The following is a 23,267-nucleotide window of genomic DNA, read 5'->3' on the forward strand; positions in this document are numbered from 1 at the left end:
AGAGCAGAAGGGGAGGCAAACTGACACTTTTGGTTTTGGTCATCCACTGCCTGTGTCTCTCTCTCTCTTTTTGCAAGTTCATAATGTTAAACGCATACTCTACCTCAGGTGCAGGACTGCCTTTCTCTCCTTCAGGTGGCTCTGTGCCTTTTGTTGAAATCTGCAACCTGATCTCTGTTTTTTGCTACTCTCTGGTTCCCAGCTCCAATGAAAGGCCCCTGATCCCTCCCTTCAGTTTCTCTCTCTCTTCAGCGGACCTGGAAGGGTGGCACAGTTTCCTGTCCCTAGTGACTGGTGTCCCTCTGTTGTTTTGGAGGGACACAACGTTTTGTCTCACACCCATGTGCGAGAGTGAGAGAGAGTGACAAAAAGAGAGAGAGCCCTCCCCCTATAACTGAACTTAAATTCTGACAATACACAATAATAACATACAAATAACAAGGCAACATTTCTATGTTGCTGCAATATACTGAAGAAGTCTGCAGTACCGCTCATCAGTTTAAGTCAAGATTTCATCAGCTGAACCCATAATTATTTACTGATTTAATTATTTTCTTGTATCATATTCAATTCAGTGGGTCCAGCTCTGAAACAACAAACAAAATATGTGAGTTTAATTTAAACTTGAAAATAAACAAAGTTTTAGGACTTTTTTACATTTTAAAATATAGAAGTGACTAATCAAATAAGTAAACTGATCATTTGACTGTTTCTCCAGATGGTCAAATGCTCTTTGGATCAGTCGCAAATCACACACAAGAACATGATCATCAGGTTTTGTTCATATCAACTCGACTGTTGCTGTTATCACAACAAAAGAGAGTTACCAAATACTGTGTTTGTTTTTTAGGGCTGCGCAATTAAAATAAAATAAAATAAAAATGGAATACATATCAATATGACTACAGAAAGACAGAAAGAAAGAAAGAAAGAAAGAAAGAAAGAAAATCTTATTTTACAGTACAACTTTAAAATTGCAATACTAATATTTACTTTATTTACTAAATTTTCTTCATTTTTCTTAATTTCTTTATTGTCACCTCCTCAACATACTCAGCTGAATTACACTAGCTGTGAAATACTGCCCCCAGCTGACAAGGAGGTCATGGTGCAGAATGTCTCTGTTACATATGGTAACCCTCATTCCCTGAAGGAAGGAACGGAGACGTCATGTCGGTGACTGACGAATTGGGATATCGCTTCGATAGACAAATCTACTTTGAGTGTAAACTAAACCATCCAATGAACATTGGCATGCAATTATTGCATCCAGCTGCCGCTGATCACAGCGTGAGTATAAGGCAGCCGGTGCAATGCATACCAAGTTTTCGCTGAGGAGCTGAACTGGCGACCTGGCCGCTCAGTGGCGGTACAGCAACCGTGGCGACGGGACGCCAGAGAACAAGGGTTACCATACGTAACTGAGACATTCCCTTTCAGTCGGTCACTCTCAACGTCACAAATTGGGATCCCTACCAAAGCGCCATGGGTGCTGCCCCTTCCAGTGCCCTGTGTGAGCTGCCTGCGCCCCTATTTGGTGTAGGCCGGGGCTCGGAACAAGTAGTTCCACTCACCACTGTCAAAGCACTACCTCACTGGAACATTTTGGCATGTTAACCCTCTGGAGTCGATTAACGCGTATACGCGTTTTGGGGTATTTCCTCATGATAACCCCGAAAATAACTTAAATTACACTTTCAGTTTTGATCGTACAGATAAGAGCAATACATCAATCGAATCTGTAAAGGGTCTTCTTTTTTTTGTATACAGACATAATAACAACAAAACTTTGTGCACTTATAAAATAAAGATAACAAACAAGGAGTGCTGTCTGCAGCCTTTGTCTGCGCTGATCTTCAGTTACAAATGCGTCATTAAAATGAACTGTAACTCCGTGAATACTCAACGAAGAGACATGAGAGATATCTATAGAAAGCCTGACATGTCTACTTTTAAACTAAACAAGTGCTGCTGAAAACAAATATTCTGTGATAAAGTAATCCATATGAAAACAACGCGATGTCCGTTTTTTCACGTCTCCCTTCATTATCTTCTAATATGACCACGCCCCCGCGCCGAGCGCGCTTTTGAGATTCAAATGTTTCACTGAAGCGCGCGGCTTTTGAATACGCCCACACAACAGAAGACAACGCAGCGAGACTGTTCTTCAAGTTTTTTTTTTTATTTTACTGTTTGCTTCGCGATGAGAGGAATAAGACATAATTCACCCCAAAAAGATGTGATGTGGTTGAGGATTTGAGATTTGGATTTCCTCAGAAAAAAGAATGAAGCACTTTATTCAGCAGAGATCAGAAACATGAGTAAGTCTCTTATTTATTTATATCCTTGTACTAGTTTTACCATAACGTGTAAACATTTTACTAGTTAGACTTTTTCCAAAGACTTTTTCCAAACTATAATTCCTGACTAAATGTATAATCAAGTGAAATATTATGAAGTTTCAATAACAATATACACTACTATACCATTCAAAAGCTTGATGTAAATAATATAAATGTAACAACAAATGTAACTGTAACAAATGTAACAATCATTGCTGTTCTTTCAATTTATCCCCCCTAAAAAAACCTGAAAAAAAATATTCTCAGCTCTTTTCAACATTAATAATAATAATAATAATAATAAAAATAATGATGATGATAATAATAACAATAAATATTTTTTGTAGAAAATAAGATTGTTAAAAGGATTTCTGAAGGATTGTGTGACTGGAGTAATGATGCAAATAATTCAGTTTGAAAGTCAGCTTTGATTTTTCCTAATAAACTGTTTAACTGCACTCACAAGTGAATATTAAATTATGTTGTGGGATAATTAAATATGTTCTAAATAAACTACAAACATAAAATTATATACATTTATTTTGTCCTCACATTCTTTCTTGTAACTCATCCCTCTCAGTGACACAGCTGACTGAATGGCTCATTATGCAGCTCATTATGCAGGCCTTTGTCTTCTCAGGTGTGAATTCATGATAGTTGACGCCTACTCGCATATGACTTTTACCAACAAAAAGTGTCTTAGAAAATTTAAATCAATATATTGTTTTCTGTAAGTGTGTAAACAAGATGATTTTCACATCATTTAGAAAAAAAAAATTCTAGTCTACAAGCTCCAGTTCTCAAAATTCCTGGGAACCAATTTTCTGTATGTGTTTTATTGCCTTATTCAAGTGATTTAACATTTTTAGTTTTTCACTAACCACGCATAACATTTTTTTTCTCAAAAACACAATCATGTACATACATGCTGCTCACATATTATTATAGCCTAGTTTGTGCTGATTACAGTGAGATTAGACTTTATCCATTTAGATATTTATAAGAAACTGAAAAAAACACAAATGTCAGGGCATGACAAAACTTCTCCAGGCCCCAAAAATACCCTTAGACTCCAGAGGGTTAATGAGCAATTAGAATACTGCGGACTATACACATACGAGTACCGTTCAGGTCTCAATATGGAACCCAGCCTACCATGGCTCCCCCGGATTCATCATGAAGGCCTAGGGTGATGGAGGAACTCAACAGGGTCTACAGTACAGACACTCTGGAGCAGTTTTAGCAATCTCGGTGAAACTACCCGTTTGAGGTGAGAACACAGGAGGATATCGGCTCTACACGAAGGCTACAGAATCTAGCGAACGTGTTAGGGGTCACTCATCCCGCAACTATACAGATATCTGTCAGCGAGGCACCACGAGCCAGCATCCAGGAGGATGCGACACTTCTAGTTGAGTGAGCTCACAACCTGAATGGGCAGGTCACACCCTGTGCATGATAAGCCAGGGTTATGGCATCCACAATCCAGTAGGTCATCCTCTGCTTAGAGACAGCATTCCCCTTCTGCCAGCCTCCGTAACAAACAAAGAGCTGGTCAAGTCAAGTCAAGCCAGCCCAAACTCTAGGCACGAATCGTCGACCAAAACTGCATGCAGGTCCCCTACCCTCTTGAAGGAGGTGCAAGCAGGAGTTTTCAATGAAAGAAACTTTAGCTCAACTGAATGCAAAGGCTCGAATGGGCCCTGATGTAGTGATTTTAGCACTAGAGTCAGGTCCCAAGAGGGTATGGAGGGGGGCCGGGAAGGATTTAACCTCCTGGCCCCTCTAAGGAACCTGACGGCGAGGTCATGCTTACCTAAAGACTTCCCATTCACAGGGTCATGGTACGCAGCAATAGCAGCAACCTGGACTTTGAGGGTGAAGGGAGACAGCCTTAGCTCCAACCCTTGTTGCAGAAAGGAAAGCATGACCGCAAACGGGCATCTTCGGGGGTCTTCTTGGCGCAGAGCAAAGATTGTCCGTAACCCACCACCTTTCTTGGGTACAATGAAGTAAGGGCTGTAAAACCCCGACCTCAAAAACTAAACAAAAGATTCTCCACCCAGGGTCGCCTGTCTCAGGGCCGCTTGCTCTTGCGTTTGCCGCCAGGTTTGGTGGAGGCCTGGACAGGCGGGACGGCCCGCCCACGCCCGGCTCCACGATGCTGCTTTGCTGGAGGCTACTGAGGCACAGGGGCGGACGCCGGGACCCGCCCTCGGCGACGAGCAGGCTGGGGCGCTGCAGCCGGCGGACAGGTGGAGGCAGCAGCTGCTCGCCAGGGGCAGAATGTGTCAGATCGCCTCAGTCTGTTTCTGGGCAGCCGAAAACTGCTGGGCAAAGCTCTCGACTGTGTCAACGAAGAGGCCGGTCTGGGACACAGGGTCATTAAGGAACCGCACCTTGTCGGTGTCCCTCATGTCTGCCAGACACAGCCAGATATGGCGCTCCAGGGACACAAGCGTGGACATCGCAGGACCCAGAGAACTCGTGGTGACCTTCGTCGCTCAGAGCACGAGGTCAGTGGCAGTTCAGAGTTCTTTCAGAACTTCCGGATCGTGACCATCCTCATGCAGGTCCTTCAGTGCCTTGGCCTGGTGCACCTAGCATGTAACGCCATAGCATGTAAGGTGGAAGCAGCTTCCCCGCAAGCCGCATAGGCACTGCTGGTTAGACCAGACGAATGCCTACAGGCCCGGGAAGGAAGTACCGGGTCTCCACACCAGGAGGAGGCGGACTTAGGACACAATTGCATCGCTACCGCCCGCTCCACCAGCCGGATCGCCAAATACCCCTTCGCTGCACCGCCATCGAGGGTGGAGAGGGAAGAGGTGCCCACTGGCTGGTTTCTGGCAGTAAAAGGTTCCATCCATGACTTGGTGAGCTCATCATGCACTTCTGGGAAGAAAGGCACTGGGGCGGGGAGCTGAGAACCAACGCGAGCCACCCCCAGAAACCAATCATCCAGCCTATAGGGCTCAGGATGTAGTGGAGATTTCCACTTGAGCCCTACCCTCTCGGCGGCCCGGGAAAGCATAGCTGCCATCTCCAGATCTGATTCAGGCATTGCCACCATCCCAAAAGGTTGCAGCACAGCCGAATCTTCATCCGACAGCTTTCCCTCCGATGCTGAGATTGACGTCCGGTCGGGGGGAGGTCCACTGGATACCAGTGGTACACTCTTTGAAGAGGGCCCAGCGCATTCCGTGGGTCGCTCCACTGGATCAGAGGAGCAAGAGGAGCGATGGTCCCCAGAGGGTTGGTTCCCTGCGGGGTTTGCCACCACTGTGACCCTCAAACCGCCCACGCTACTCCCGGAAGCGGTTTTCGTCTGTCCGCCAGAACGAGCCCCAGATCGCAGGAGAGGGAACGGGACTCCCAGCTCCGAGATGGTCATCTTGACCATCATCATTGGGATAAGCTTCGATAGACCAATCTACTTCGAGTGTAAACTAAACGAGCCAATGCACATTGGCATGCAATTATTGCATCCAGCTGCCGCTGATCACAGTGTGAGTATAAGAAGGCAGGATGTGCAATGCATAGCAGCTTTTTGCTTTGGAGCCGAGCGACAGTATTGTTCTGCTCAACTATGTCTGCTGGGAGTTCAACAAGCTCTCAGAAGCTTCTTGTGTTGGCGAGACGGCGCTTCAGCAGTGGTCACCAGATCTCAAAACAATAAAGTAGCTTTCGGATGTGGTCGAATGGGAGATTCGCATCATGGATGTGCAGCCGACAAATCTGCAACAACTGCGTGATACTATCACGTCAATATGGACCAAAATCTCTAGGGTGACCATATGCGCCGTTCAAACGGGACACGTCCCATCCAGGAATTTAATATTGCCTAAAATATCCAGAGCAGAGCAGATGGCTCCTTATGCTTTTGGATCGCTCTCGCACCCACTTTGCTGTCTTTTTTTTTTTTTTTTTTGAGCAGCGACGCTTCAAGTCAAACGAATGAACAAACACGTGCGCATATTTGCATCGCTTTGATCGTTCCCTGTAGATCTCACCTTCTCACGCGCAGCCCCACGATTGGTCGATTATGTATAACAGCTGCATGTTATTGGTCAAACTGCTTTGGATGTTTTAGGCAATTTTAAAATCCTGGCCGGGACGTGTCCCGTATGAACGGCGCATATGGTCACCCTAAAAATCTCTGAGGAATGTTTTCTAATACCTTGTTGAATCTATGCCACGAAGAATTAAGACAGTTCTAAGGGCAAAAGGGGGTCCAACCTGGTACTAGCAAGGTGTACCTAATAAAGTGGCCAGTGAGTGTATATATCCACCTTTTTCTTTAACGCGGAAGAAAGCCTATGTGTGAGACTTCCGGTTCATTAGTTGCTATAGGTAAATAACAAGGAGAATAACAATGTGCAGTGAACGGTAAAACTGTTTGCACTACAAACCAGTGTGTTCATAATAAGATAATACATTAAAATAATATAAGACACACCAACTTTTAATATCAAGCAACAAAACAAACTGTTTTGTTCAGCTAAAAATAGCTGGACGGAGTGGATGCAGAGACCGGAAGCCAGACCCATATAATTTACAAAAGGCTGCACCCATTTTTATGACAAGAAAAAGGTGGCTATATTGGGGGAAGTAGTGGCCTTATGGTTAAAGAGTTTGACTCCTAACCCTAAGGTTGTGGGTTCGAGTCTCAGGCTGGCAATACCACGACTGAGGTGCCCTTGAGCAAGGCACCGAACCCCCAACTGCTCCCCGGGCGCTGCAGTATAAATGGCTGCCCACTGCTCCAGAAGTGTGTTCACGGTGTGTGTGTGTGTGTGTGTGTGTGTGTTCACTGCTGTGTGTGTGCACTTTGGATGGGTTAAATGCAGAGCATGAATTCTGAGTATGGGTCACTATACTTGGCTGTATGTCACGTCACTTTCACTTTCACTTTCTTATATACACTATATACACCCATACCAGGGATTTTTACATTTTATGAGCCTTGATTATGATAAAACATGTATAATACTAATACATGTGTAGTTATCATTTATCATTACCACAAATAAAATTTTTTTTTCATCATTTTATCAAATTGTGGCCATACTGTACTTTGTTCCCTAGTGTTTTACTTTAAATAAAACTAATTCATACAGTGTGGCCACGTCGTGGCAATACATTAATTCATGCCCATGATTTAATTAAAACAAGGGAACAAATTAATAAAACAGGGGAACCAAATTTTAACAGTCAAAATTTAGACAGTCAAACATAAAATAACTGACAATTTTAAATAACAATTTTAAATAACATTTTTAAATAACATACAATGTTCAACTATTATAGTTAATATTTCCAGTCCTCCTCGGAAGTAAGAAGCCTGCCAAAGTCATGAAAAACATGATATTAAATGTGCTAAACCCAGATTTATCCATTAGACGAAGACAACAATGCCAGATGGTGAGGTGCAAAGTACACTACAAGAAATGTTTCCACTGATCCATAAAGTTTCACATTGGGAATGGAGATATTAGGCTGATGTTGCGTTCAAAGAGTAGTTTTGAACATTACAGTTTCTTCAGAAGGTCACAAATATGATGACCTGACTGAACACATGTAAGAGTGCCAAATGCCAAGAGATTAATATAATAATAAATAAAAGAGCTGTAGATATTAAATACAGTAATTTCTTATGTTCTAAGTGCAAATCTTTCCTCTAATTTCTGTTTTCAACAGAACCTATGCAAATAATGTGGTACCTATAGACATAATGCATGCAAGATTTATAAATGTATTTGGTTTTAACTTCAAACTCAATCTTTGAATTAGAACTTGAACTACAGTATGTACTGAGATTATTTACATAATTCATTTTCATTATGATTTCTAACGCTGTCTATTTTGATAATGTGATTGAGCACATTTATCTATTAAACCCTGACAAACTCTCTAAAACATTCCAGGTCTTAACATTCCAGGTCTGAGCACACAGCTAAGAACTAAAACATTACTACAGCAGTTTATGCAAAATTAGCAACAAGCAAAAACAAACTTGAGAGCCCCCTAACTGTAGGCTACAAAATAGTAAGTCTGGAGGGCCAAAGTCCTACTAACCAAAAAACAGGAAAAGGAAAGGGGAGTTAACCTGTTTTATTATGATGCAGGAGATAACAGCATGTTTGTGTTATTTGCTCTTGACAATAGTTTTGAGCTGGTTGTCAGTGCCAAGAAGACCGGCATTATTTTAGAAGACGACAGACCTGAGCTTGTCTGAAAGTGCAATGATTGCAACAATTCAGGTTGTGTTTTTTTGTTTTGAAATACTTGAAAAATGTCAAAGTCCCTTGGGCTGTATTGCGTAATTTTCTTCAAAGCTAAAATCTTAAAAATTGGATTAAAGGCAACCACAGCAATAACTTGAATGCATGAATATTAGATTTTTGGATAATTTATTTTGTGATCTATTATTTAGTGTCTAATATATTTTTACTGATAAATTAATTTATCACAATTGTTGTCAATGTTATATTTGCTATCACAGGTTTTTTTTTTTTTTTTTTGGTTTGTTTTGTTTTTTAACCAGTAACCAGACTCACGAGATCCAGTGTTTGTAACATTTGTGTAGTAATACAAAAATAGCACACAATGAAGAAAGTTCCCAAGAAGTTTTAAGAAACCGTGCAACACACTACACACATACCATAGACTAGACCGAACAGTGAACAGAAGAAACTCAGGGCTTAAATACACAGACTAGATAATTAATAGGAACTAAAATAGGTGTGCACTAATCAGAAACCATAGCAAATAATAAGCAAAGGGAACATAGGCAAACAAGCATAGGAAAAACAAGAAAAAAATGACAAAGGAAAAGACCTATACAGAACATAATTGTGACAGTACTCCCCAACTCCTGGAAAGTGAGTCCCAGCTCAATAACAAGTCCAACTGTGGAAGGAGGGAGGGGGCTCTGGAGGATGGCATGAAGCAGGTAAAGAGCAGGTACCAGTGGAAGGCAACTGTGGGAAACACCAAGTTGGTGATGATGGAGGGAGGAGCCAGGAGCAGGAGAAGCCAGGTGGGAAACCAGAGTCCAGCCAGGATGCAGGCCCACGGTGGAGTCAAGAGAGCGAGGAGCCATGGTGGATATGCCCTTGACGATACCCTGGGTATGAGTGATGGAGACGGAGCTGCTGGAGGTGGAGACCTATGTGGAGCTGAGCAGACAGACAGCCAGGGTGACAACAAAGCTCTGGAGGGCAAAGGTGGAGCTGACAGCTCATGCGAGCGAGGAGGAGACCACCTGGGCACTCCATCTATGTTTGGTTCTGGCTGACTGTCCATCTAAATGGGTGATGGCTGGCTGGAATCTGGAATGAGTGACATGACTTATGGATGGTTGCTCTGTTCTCCTCATCATTGTTTCCCACCTCAAAGAAGGACATGTTCACCCAGAGAGCGAAGTTGATGTATTGTGTTAGACTCCAGCAGGGATCAACTCTGGGCATTAGATAGTGGATGCCCACACCTAAAACCTTTCATGAGCATGAGGTTCACGAGCATCACACATTGCTCTGCGGCAGATGTCAGTGAACTCCTTCACGTAATCCTCCAAACAAAGGCCACCCTTATAAACAAAAAGTATTCCTCGTAGTCCCAGGCAGGGTCGTGGGGTCACATTGGAGGAAGCAATTTAAAATTCTTTCCCTATTCTTGCCTTTTTTTCCCTTTCCTTTTTGGTTCGGTCTTCTGTAACAGTTGCGTCGTATAAAAAAAAAAAAAATTCAGGCTTGTTTGAATCTTAATCATCTGCTGCCATTTTTCATTTTCCATATCAGTTATGGCCATTAGTACAAACTACTGATTATTGTTATTGGTCAAAAGGTTCTATATTGTTGCATTCCTTAACTAGAATTAAATGTAATATATCAATATACTGTAACATAAGAAAAAATGCTGAAATTCAGAAAAAAGTTCAGCAGAACAGCAGAATTAACTAACTACAGTGTAATATCCAGAAAGTTTAAACTAAAAAGTCCCAAACACTAATGCACAGACTGACAGTCTGTCTGAATCAAGTCCACAGAGCTGTTGGACTGTAATATCTGCACTCTTGGAACGAGAAATGATCAAGCAATCAGATTTGATGACCAGAACTTATATAAAATATAATATCATTATATTTAATATATTGCAACATTGCTGCCCACCATTTGGAACAGCCTTCACAACAAGCATGCATATGATGCCTGTCTAGCTTGATTGTAACAGTTATTGTAATACGAACATGAGAGATCTTGTCTGATATAATAGGCAAGAGGAAGCATTAAGGGCTTTAAAGTGCAATAAGATATTCCAGCGTAATTGTAGCTCTGGGATCACATTAAGACATGGGGGAAACCAGGCAGAGAGTGAGATTTAAGGAATGCTGGTGTGTAATTACCCATGTCTGTTATGAGGGTGGCAGCACTGATTAGTGAACGGGAAAGATAAGACACCCAATCTAGCGAGGAAAGGGGTGAATGATGGAGGAGAAAGGAAATGGCCCAGCCAAACTAAACTTCCTTCAAAACACAAATTCTAAGCACAGGGTGATTAACACCTGTTGTTTTCACTCAGTTTTCTTCTTCTGGCTCTTCTGTCCTCCAAACTTTTACAAAGCTTTTATTATGCCTGCCTTAAGATTCAAGATTTTTATTTGTCACATACATGATTATATAGAGCATATATAACCAGCAGTGTAATGTGAGCCTTCATCAAAGAAGTCATAAAAATTAATAGCATGTCGCGCCCGTCGCTGAGCAGATGAGGGCACAGGACTCTGGGACTTGTCATTGATGTGACAGGACAAAATGAGGTGAAGGGGAAAATAACTGAAAGAACACCCTTAAAGAAAACAAGAGGTGCATTCATTAGCCTGAAGCCTGAGCGTGATTTTAACTCAATACGGAGTTTGACATTTAGACTAATATCCATTTTGTAGCTAAACTATAAAACCACAAAGACTCAGGCAGTGACCTTAAGGCTTTGCCAACATCAAACCACCAAACATTAACACAAAGCAATTCAAGAAGATTCATCAGGTTCCTACCAGATGTTTTCATCACTGTGGAAAGTTAATGCGAACTTTCTCCATAGCATACCACACAGACTCAGATTGTTGATTATTTGACTATTCAGAGAGACATGTTTTCCATATAAACATTAAGTGATTTTCCCAAGGATGCATTAAATGTTATAAACTTCAAAATGTACACATCTTTAAAAACATTTAGGGCCCTATCATACACCCGGCGCAATGAGACGCAAGGCGCAGCGCAAGTGTGTTTGCTAGTTTCAGTTCAGTTCGCATTTTCCCGTCCAGCGCCACGTCGTTTAATTAGCAAATGCATTTGTGCCCATTTTTGCGCCCATGGGCGTGCTGGTCTAAAAAAGAGGTGTGTTCAGGTGCATTGCTGGCGCATTGCTATTTTAAGGAGCTGAAAAGACTGCGCCATAGACCAACTCAAACCTGGTCTAAAGTCTGGCGCAATGTTTTTTCTTTGTTATTTAAAGAGCGCATTAGTATAGGCGGGTCCACAAAATGCGTACACGCTGCTTATTAAACACAGGGCACACAGCAGCACACAAACATGCCAAATATTAAAAATTAAAGGATTGCAATGCATAAGAATTTTTTGTAGGCTAATTAAATATAAAAATGCCTACATATCATAATGGATAGTCACCGCATATATCAGAATTAGGCTATCTATTTGCTCGTTTTATCTCGGAGACGCGTTCTGCAAATCGCGTCATGGCACGAGCGCAACTGGCTCTTAAAGGGAATGGAAGATGAGACTCTGATTGGTTTATTGCATGTTACGCCCAAAAAACACCCATTACTCATTAAGAGAATAGGGACAACCCGTTTAGACCATGCACCTGGGCACGCCAACCGTTTTTCCTTCGTTAAAATAGCTAAAGTGGATTTGGACATGCCCCGAGTGCACCTGTGCCGTGCACTTTACACTTTGCATTTAGATCGTTAAAATAGGGCCCTTACATTTTACTCAAAGTGGAGCCAAATATTTGTTTCAAAGTGGCTTCCAGGACACCAATGCTGTAGACACTGACTGTATATAGCAAAACTGCATACCCACTGCAAAATGTACAATGCAAAAAAAAAAAATTAAAAATGTGTGTGTGTGCGGGGTGGGGTTGGCAGTATTTTATTATCACAAAAAAGGAGGAGAAGATACTGAAAATTTTTTGGGGGAAATTATTGTCTTTATAAAAGAATTCTGTATTTGTTTAATGTATTAAGTGAATTGAATGGAAAGACAAAAAAAAAAAAAAGATTACTTACAATATTTCAGATGGGAAAAATGAAACACCACAGCGTAACCGTTTCCCAATCAGCTATTCTTATACACAGCATCCCAACTCATCAAATAATAGAGCTCAATAACAACAGTATGTGGCACCTCTCAGATATTTACACAAAGCATTCATGTACCATCAAATGTTTTGGGTCAGTAAGACATTTTACTTTTTTTTTTTAAGTTTTGAAGTCTGCATTTATTTGATCTAAAATACAGCAAAAGTAGCAGTACTGAAATATTTTTACTTGCTAAACTAACTGTTTAATATATTATAAAATGTAATTTATTCCTATGATGGCAAAGCAGAGCATTTTTAGTCCTCACCATTATCCAGACTTTAGTGTCACATGATCCTTCAGAAACCATTTTAATAGGCTGATTTGTTACTCATTTCTTATTGTTATCAATGTTGAAAACAGCTGTGCTGCTAAATATTATATATATATATATATATATATATATATATATATATATATATATATATATATATATATATATATATATATATATATATATATATAATTTTTTTTTTTTTTTTAAAGATGGTTAGACAAGAGAGGTGGGCACAGGGCTGAATGAATAGATAAGTAGAAACACTTACCAAAGCAGCTACAGGAGTGGGCAGTCTATTTATCTTTTTCACAAGACCCGGTCTGATTGTGTTCAGGAGTCTGAGAGAGAGACACATCAGACATCCTTAATCAGAACAAAACCCCACAAAAAGTTATACAGTCTCAATCACACATACTGTATTTGATTATTTTGCTGTTTTGTCAACAACTTAAGCAGAGGCCAAGAAACAAATCAAGCGTCCTTTATTTCTATAGTGCTCTGTACAATACAGATTGTTTCAAAGCAGCTTCACAGCTATGTGAAATGGATAGCACACTGCACAAAGTAATAATGCAACATTTGTTGGCCCAGTTTTGCAGTTTGTTCTCCTTTATTCCCACTAGCTGGACACAGCTTTTCAGACATTTGAACATGTTGAATCAGTGGCTGAGCCCATTTGTGGAAGAGGTCACTCTGATTGGCTGTTCAACAAGTAAACAGTGCATGAAAAGAAAAACAGAGGAGATGAAAGCAGGCAAATGTCTAAGTCAAGAAGGCACACATAACACTTTTCTTCAACAAATTTGTCTGTGGTAAGCAAAATTGTTGTAAAAGTGCTTTGTTCCCAGTATATCCACACTAAATTCAATTGTATAAATCCCCGGATGCAATGTGATCCAACAGACAATAAAATGTGTAATAAAAACCACTGTGAAGTTTCAGGAAGCAGAGCAAAATAAAGGCCTGTCTATAGTAAAATATAAAGGAAGTTAGCATGTGTTTCATGTCGAGCTATAATTGTGCTATAATTAGATACATCTGGAAAGTCTTACAGGGATCAGACATGAGGGCTTCCGCATAACAGACCCAAAGAAATCATGCTAAGTACATTAATGTTAAAGATTATACATTATGCTTTTATAATAGTCTTGAACTGAGCACTTCAACTGTACCAACTGAAAACAAGCTTGGTCAGAATTAAAACCGTATGTTAGCATGTGTGTGTGTGTGTGTGTACAGGGTCCATAATACTCTAACTTCCTGTTGTCCTGAGGAGGTTATGGGCCTCATCTATGTTTTGTCTGAACTAACCTTCAGCACATCACACACACACACACACACACCACAGCAATGCATCTTGATGCCTCTACTGTTTTTCACAGAGCCAGATCAGAGGTGAAGTGTAATAACCACAATTACCTCTCATGAAGCAATCATGACAACAAACATACCCAAGTGCATATGAACTATTAGTCCAAGTAATCAACTAGTCAACTTTCTGTTGACTAGTATACTTCCATTAGGGCTGGGTGATATATCGCATGCGACTGTCACGCGCATTTCGTCAATAAAGCCGGTTCCCTGAGATTCATTACTTGCCTCAATAGAGTTCCTCAAAAATGTCAAGTATGAAAAACTGACCCTTCACAGTTGAAACTTTGAAATGTACTGAAGATGTTTGGTTGCTTTTGGCAGTGCTTTACAACAATAAAACAAGGTTATGTGTGTATATGGAAGGAGGAGTATCTGTATTTCCATCCTTGTGAAGGATAATGACAACATTGTGATTACCCAATCATTATTTAGTAAGTGTTTAATGAAACAGGAAAGCTTTGAAGTGTTCAGCTAAACACCCAATATAAACAATGCTTTTAACAATTAGTCTAATAGTAACCAACACTGTTAAAAACTACCAATCAAAGTTCCTACATTACTCAAACAAGACTACCCGAATGAAATGAGAAGTCTCCTGCTTCCCGAGAAGGCGGAACTAGCAAGTGACTTCTGAAAAAAAGAGTGTAAACATTGCTGAAGCAGTTACGCTATCGTTCGCCAGCATTTTTTTTTTCTTCTTCTGTCGTGATAGTCCCTCGATGACATCATACAGGCAGGAGTACTGCTGCCACTGCTCCACAAACCTTTCTTCCATCTCATAATTCCACCTAGCAGCACCATCATCTCTCTTCTCTTTCGTTTCACTGTTTGAAAACTGTGTATGAAAGAGCTTCTGTGGTGCTATTGGTCAACATCACTAATGTGACGGAACTCGTCGTGGATGATGGAAAAAAATTACACATGCTAGTCTTTCTGTCATGATGTCATGAAGCATCGCAGACACGGAATCGATTATCATCCACTATGACACACTACAACAGCTGAAACGATGGAATCTTGCACCCCGACGCCCATTGTCATTTATGAATCCCCACGACACCCTACGTCAAGCAAATTGTGGCAAAATTGAGCTAAAATCGTGCAGTCTGAACCGGGCATTAGGCACGCAACACATTTCATAGTATTTTATGCAGTTATAAAGGCTAGGTCAGTTAGCATTGCATTATAAACATACTTTGCTATAATGAAAATACCTGTGAAGGCTTGAAGAAATACTGCCAGAGTTCTTGCATCAAACTCTAGATTGTGATAGGTCTAAATCTATCTGACCAACATAATCACATTGCACAGCTGATTAGTTCTCTCCGTATCGGTAGCCAATGAGCTCGCCGCTCAACATTCAAATATGACTAGTGCTTGCTCTTGAAGTTTGCAGTACGCTTCAGAAACCCTCCACCTTCCCCAGCTCCACCTGTATAGATCTGCTATAAGGTGATTCATGTATGCTATATGGGGGTTATTTCATGTATGTTATATTTGCAACAGCAGTATTTCTTAAATGCTCACAGCAGCATGTTGTGGATGTATTGGCAATAGCAATTCTCGGTACTTGCTCTGCCGCAGCAGCTTAGCAGATCTATTCTGCCAAGATCAAATACATTAAATGGGTCATCGAATGCCCATTTTCCACAAGTTGATATGATTCTTTAGGGTCTTAATGAAAAGTCTGTAACATAGTTTGGTTAAACTATCTCAATGGTAGTATAAAAAACACCTTTTTAACCCTGTCAAAAACAGCTCTTTTCAGAGCAAGCCGTTTTATATCATTTTCCTTTAAAGGTTTATGAGCTCTGCTGATCACGCCCCTCTCTTCCAAGCCACTCTCAGAGAGACTGTTTACGTTAGCCGCATTCATCGTGAAACTTGCTAATTAGCACATTATAAGGAAAGGCGATTTGCAAAGATTCATATATTTTTTTTTTTTTAAAAAGAGGGAGGAGTTCCAGAAGGAAAAAAGGAGTAGTGACGACAGTGAAAGATGTGAGAAGTTTTTGAAATCTACCAAATTTATTTGACTCTGTTTATAGTGTGTGCTTTTTATGGGGGGGGGGGTCTTTACACCTCAAGGTCTGACCCAAGACCTGAGCAGGTTCAAGGCCCAAAACTTTGATGAGTGCCTTGGACACAGGACCTTGGGTAATTTTAAATAAATGTGCTTTTACAAAATAGACCCAAGAATACCCAGATTCTTTTAAGCCAACTTTTGATTATTAGTTTCAAGCATTATTTGGCCATTCATGCAATATTTTATTATTTAAAACAAATTAGTGCTGTCAAACGATTAATTACGATTAATTGCATCCAAAATAAAAGTCTTTGTTTACATAATATATGTGTGTATAATGTGTATATATATTATGTAAATATAAATACACACACATACTGTATATATTGAAAGTATTTCCATGTATATATTTATGTTCATATAATTTATATTATATATAAATATTTTAAATGTCTAAACTTAAAGTGGTCATATGACGTTGCTAAAAAGAAAATTATTTGGTGTATTTGGTGTAATGCAATGTGTTTATGTGGTTTAAGGTTATTAAAAAAAAAAAAAAAAACATTATTTTCCACATACTGTACATTATTGTTTCTTCTCTATGCCCCGCCTTTTCGTTTTTTTACAAAGCTCATCATTCAGAACAGCGAGGTATACGCTAATTGGCCAGCTATCCAGTGCATTGTGATTAACCGAATGCCTCAAGCGTGTGACGTAAATGTTACTGTGATGCCATGTGTCCCGGCGCAATGAGACAAAACCAATAAAACCCATTACAAACAAGGCATTTGTTGCATCCAGTTGGGACATAATTACTGATTATAATGACTTATACTTTCTTTTTACGCTTTGCGTTGCATATCGTGCAGCGTAAACATAAACAGTTACTCTACACTGCTCAAAACTCGCGTTTGAATCATCAGTGGCAAATCCTTTACATATGAAAACATACTTACGTATGTCAGAAGCGCCAGACTGTCCTTGCAAAGTTGGAATTGCCCCACTTTATAGAAACAGACAGTGGCATTGTAGGCTACTCTCCACTAAATGTGCTGCACACATCTGAATATTTAGGGGTGAACTGTTCTGGAACAGAGTTGTAAATATAACTTAACCACTGATTTCTAGTTGAGTGCTCTTTTGGAAGGCAAAACAAAGTAGCGTCACTTTCACAATGAAACACACAGCATCTCCACAACATTGCGCTGGCCGCAACAGCGAGAATAAAAGTTATGCCTTTTTTTCTTTGCGTGAACATTTGGGTGGCGTTATGTATGGGGTCAAAATAACGCCGTATATATACGCAAAAAAAGAAAGTTTTGCAAAAGAAAATAAAGTTTTGCAAACGAAAATTAAAGTATAGAGGAAAATAATTTTGCTTTTTGCAAACAAAAATAAAGAATTGCAAAACATAAATGATTCCGCACGAAAGCAATGATTTTGCAATACATATTTTCCATGGTCATATCTATTATTTTATTTGCAACACTGATTTTATTTTGCGTGTCAGTCTAGTTTGAGCTTGCGGTGCAGTTTTTCCTGTGCGCTTCATTTTTCTGCGAGTCTCGCTTTGTGGCGCTGTTTTGACGTGGGGGTGGAGTCAAGGGGCAGGGGCGTGTACAACATGCCTCCCTGGAAGTGACATCATTGGCCCAAGACGCAGCTCACTGATCCAGGTACTGTCATGATGAGCAGATGCATGCGAGTGGATCGCTTCCTTTTATTCACTAGAATTAAAACATGCATGGTTTCATTTTATTAACTTTATTAACAAATGTATATGTGTATTAGCAGCGTTTGCTCAAGTTAAAGAAGTTGTTACCATGCACATCTGCTGTTTATTTCTCTCGATGTGCACTCTTTTACTGGCATAAAGTTGGCTTGACGTTGGACGTTCGATATTCGCAAATCTAGATCTCTAAAGTTACATGCGAAACTACTATACACTTCTCTAACGTCAATAGCATGCAAGGAGAATGACTAACAGTCATGAAAACAACTGTTAACTGTTTATCCAGGTGTCAACTATAATGCACACCTTTTATATTTTTTGATAATTATTAAAATAAACTGTAAATCATATGTAAAATATTGCTACTTTTCATTACCAAATGGACATAAACCACTGATCTATATATGACTGGATCGCTCATCGCGTTCTAAACTGCCAGCAGGCAGTGAAGCCACCGGAAGTGTTCGATCCGCCATCTTACTAATCCCTACCAGCAGAGAGCACCATTGAATCACGTTCAAACCGCTGTCCTAAAATCACCCGATCTGAAGCAAATCAGTCAAAATGGGACTAGTTTTTATGTTATGTGTATGTAAATTAATGTTTACATCAGATGTTATCTGCAGTGTTTACGGTCTTTTGGGGCAGTATAAGCGATATATTTAAACCGTTTAGGTGGGTGTGTCTGCTGCGCACTGATGACACAGGTAACGATCCAACACAAAATATAGCCTATTTCTTTATGAACATAATTATTCAGGAATTATTAAACATGAACGTATTAGTATCAGAAATGGATTTGAATATATTACAACGAATAATACAATTATGTTGTTAATGTTGCTCAATAATGAAATGAAAAGCTTAACTTACTATCTTGGAAATAAAGCTGTATGTCTTTAAATCCGTACTGTATATAGTCAGTTACTGTATTTCTCTGAATAAATTCAGATTTCAGAATGAGCACTTTGTCGTTTGTTTTATATGTTGAGGTTGTGTCCGTCTGATGTTTATCATGTTCATGATGTTCGCTACTGTAATGAATGTAGGTTTTTAATAAGTAGGGGAAATTCCCGACATTTAAAAAAAAATCTGTTTACATGCCTAGGGTGTTTGCATTGTAAAAATGTACAGAAATACTTCAGATTTATAAACGCTGACTTGTTAGGTGATGTTTTCTCATTAAAATCATACAATTTCCTATTAATTCAATAGAACGTTGACGCACACTAGGGATTACCAATAACATATACAATTTAATTAAACAAAAATCAAAACATCTCTATATTATAGATCAGTGACATAAACACTAATTTAAAGCTCAAAAGCTCAAATGAAAAATAGCAATATTTTACATATGACTCACAGTTTATTTGAATAATTATGAAAAATATGAATGGTGCGCATTATAGTTGACACGAAGATGAACACTTTACAGTATGTTTTATGAAAGTGAGTCATTCTGTTCAAATGCTATTGAGCTTCAAATTATGGCATATTTTAAATTTGAGCCCATTCGGTAATGAAAATTAGCAATATTTCACATTTGATTTACAGTTATTTAAATAATTATCAAAAAATATAAAAGGTGTGCATTATAGTTGACACCTGGATGAACAGTTAACAGTTGTTTTCATGACTGTTAGTCATTATCCTTGCATGCTATTGACGTTAGAGAAGTGTATAGTAGTTTCGCATGTAACTTTAGAGACGGTCCCTAGATTTGCGAATATCAAACGTCCAACGTCAAGCCAACTTTATGCCAGTCACACACTGTTATAGCATTAAAATGTGTATTGTTTCATTTGGTAAACTGCATGTGTATTAACAGTGTTTGTTTAAGATCTCTTAACCTGTGGGAGGACACCAGCGCACAGAAGCGTTCTTTGTTCACATTAGTTCAGAGTTACTGCTAGTTTTAATGTAAAATTATGCAATTCACTTCATAAACTAACTTACATCAAAGAGGTCTACGTCTCAAGTTTCATATCGATCTCGACTTCGTTTTTCATTTACATAACTCCTGGCATAAATTACTAAATGACTGTCATTGTAAGATAAAAAAAAAAAAATGAAGCTCGAATCTTTTTGGATTAATTTTGCCACGAGTTTAATGCAAAAACAAACCCGCGTGACCATAGCAACCTGAGATTATCACAGATTGATCAAATATTTTTATCCATCCCACAGTCCGTTGATCGTATCTTTTTATGTAATATGTGCATATAAGGCTATTATTATTTTTATCATTATATATATATATATATATCTATATATATATATATATATATATATAATATATCCAAGTGGATGCTGCATACTGCTGGTGGTTGAGGAGAGACCCCCCACATGATTGTACAGCGAATTGGGTGTACAACAATACATTATAAAGCGCTATATAAATGCATCATTCATTTATTCATATAGGCTAACCGTATATAATAATTGATAATAATTATATTATATTAAATAGGGCTATATTTTTATATTTATTGTTATGCTTGTTATGTTATTGCTTACCTAATTAACGTTCTTTAATAAATGAGTGTTTTCATTTACAAATGAAACTAGCGAATTATTCATTTATAATTCTTGTGTTTATTATTATAGGGTTAGGGTATTTATAGAGTTATTGTTAAATTCATCCTCTAAAGTGCATTTCCAGTAAAAAATCTTTATTGGCATGTCGGGCTTTTACAGTATAGGCTATTATTTACCAAACTCTTCAGGGCTGCGTTTTCCAAAAGCATCGTTAAAACTAGCAGTAACTCTGAACTAATGTGAACAAAGAACGCTTCTGTGCGCTGGTGTCCTCCCACAGGTTAAGAGATTTTAAACAAACACTGTTAATACACTTGCAGTTAACCAAATGAAACAATACACATTTTAATGCTATAAAAGTGTGCACATCGAGAGAAATAAACAGCAGATGTGCATGGTAACAACTTCTTTAACTTGAGCAAACGCTGCTAATACACATATACATTTGTTAATAAAGTTAATTAAACGAAACCATGCATGTTTTAACGCTAGTGAATAAAAGGAAGCGATCCACTCGCATGCATCTGCTCATCATGACAGTACCTGGATCAGTGAGCTGCGTCTTGGGCCAATGACGTCACTTCCAGGGAGGCATGTTGTACACGCCCCTGCCCCTTGACTCCACCCCCACGTCAAAACAGCGCCACAAAGAGAGACGCGCAAAAAAATTAAGTGCAAAGGAAAAACTGCAGCGCAAGCTCAAACTAGACTTACACGCAAAATAAAATCAGTGTTGCAAATAAAATAATAGATATGACCATGGAAAATATGTATTGCAAAATCATTGCTTTCGCCCGGTATCATTTATGTTTTGCAATTCTTTATTTTTGTTTGCAAAAAGCAAAAAAAAAAATTTCTCAATACTTTAATTTTCGTTTGCAAAACTTTATTTTCTTTTGCAAAACTTTTTTTTTTGCGTATATATACGGCATTATTTTGACTCCATAGTTATGGAAATCTTCCCACATCGTGACGTAGACATGTGGGGGCATGTTAGTATGAGCCATTTTAGGTAGGAGTGGTTGACTCCTAACTTTTATAAAGAATATCTCTTTGGATTTGTGACTTTAGTCTTTGCAACTTTACAGATCTACTTTATGCACCAGCAGCTTGTAACACTCCAAAGAGAAAGGAAAAATTTAAATCATATGACCCCTTTAACATATTTTTCTTAAATATATACATGCTTGTGTGTGTATTTATATATACATAAACACACACACATATATTATGTAAACTAAAACTGTTATTTTGGATGTGATTAATAATGATTAATCATTTGACTAAAACAAATACATACTAAAAAATTTCTTCCTTTCTGTCCATCCGTGCTTCCATGTATACTGTAGATTACTAGGCCATCAACAAAAATTAAACATATAATAGCTATAAATGTAGGTGTTTTTCTTCTAACAAAGCAACTTGAGCAAATCCACCAAAAACTTTTTTTTTTCTTTAACATACAAAATGTACAGGATTTCTGATAACATGGGTTAAAAAAAATGTAGCTAGTGTAAATGTTACGAATCAGAAGATTAATTTAAAAAAAACTACAGATGAATCTTCAAATAGGGTAAGAAGAAGGTAAGAAATTATTAGGTTGATTTGGGTCAGGAACAGATTTTAGAACCCAAGTAATCTTATACTTAACAGGTCCAGTCCTGATTTATTTTTATTGTACAGAGAAACAAAAAGCAGCTTGGGAGAGTTACTCACTCGCAGAGTAAGATGCCGTTGACGAGTCCACCTCTAAAGTCACTGTCATTAAAACTCCTGCCGGTCACTACCTGCAACACATTCACAAATGTTTAGCACACATTAGTTTGACTACAACTCTTGATTTCTGTAAAATTTGCAAGTTTTTAAAAGCACCAGTGTGAAGTTTTCAGTGTTCATTACATCATTTATCAGAATAATACAATTAAGAAAATTTAAGATGAAAGGAAATGACCTTATATGACACAGCACAAATCAAAGCTTATGCCACTTCAGACCACTACAGGAGAAAGAGATAAATAAATAGTTTATCTCTCTCTCTCTGACAGTTCAAAGCGCCTAAGCAGCCTACATCCTGGCTAAATCTCTTTCTCAGGCAATATCCGTGCTAATTATTCCTGACATTTGGGATTTACCTTCTGTGTTGCTTGTGCTTTCCTCTCTCAAGGGCAATAGGCATATGCAGGCTACATATTCACAGTTTTTTAGCGCTGTAATGTAAGTATAACATAATAAAGCAGCTCATTTATTTTAATGAATTTTACAATCCTTTCTTAAAATAACTTAGATCAGCTGAAGACTTTTATATGAGTTCAAAAAGAACTACTCGGGTCATATGATTTGAGGTGAAGACAAATACACTAGTCACACTTTATATTAGGTGGTCTTAACTACTATGTACTTACATCAATAAATAAGTACAATGTATTTATTGTGTTCATATTGTATTGCAAAACACTTTTGCTGCTATTACGGTGGGATACAGGTAAGGTTAGGGACAGGTTTGGTGGTATGGGTAGGTTTAAGGGTGGGTTAAGGTGTAAGGGATGGGACAATAAATGTAATTATAAATGTAATTACAGAAATTAATTACA

The 23,267-nt window shown here is 38.8% G+C and overlaps 1 protein-coding gene across 13 annotated transcripts in view; it reads right to left on the reverse strand.

Annotated features, from left to right (window-relative positions):
* Positions 1 to 23,267, reverse strand: part of limch1b (LIM and calponin homology domains 1b) — a 235,788-nt gene that overhangs the window by 165,550 nt on the left and 46,971 nt on the right. For 8 of the 13 annotated variants that reach the window (XR_006156392.1, XR_006156391.1, XM_042737758.1 and 5 more), the window contains exons 2-3: positions 22,393 to 22,463; positions 13,272 to 13,341 (exon numbers count right to left, since the gene is read on the reverse strand). Coding sequence is in view for 7 of the 13 variants with exons in the window: in XM_042737758.1 (XP_042593692.1) it covers positions 13,272 to 13,341; positions 22,393 to 22,463 (141 nt within the window). In the remaining 6 variants the exon portion in view is untranslated. Of the gene's footprint in view, positions 1 to 25; positions 303 to 13,271; positions 13,342 to 22,392; positions 22,464 to 23,267 lie in introns of those variants that run through there. The other 5 variants (XM_042737764.1, XM_042737763.1, XM_042737765.1 and 2 more) reach the window with 4 other exon arrangements.

Source organism: Cyprinus carpio, chromosome B14 (genome assembly GCF_018340385.1).
Source record: "Cyprinus carpio isolate SPL01 chromosome B14, ASM1834038v1, whole genome shotgun sequence".
In the NCBI taxonomy this organism is placed as follows: domain Eukaryota; kingdom Metazoa; phylum Chordata; class Actinopteri; order Cypriniformes; family Cyprinidae; genus Cyprinus; species Cyprinus carpio.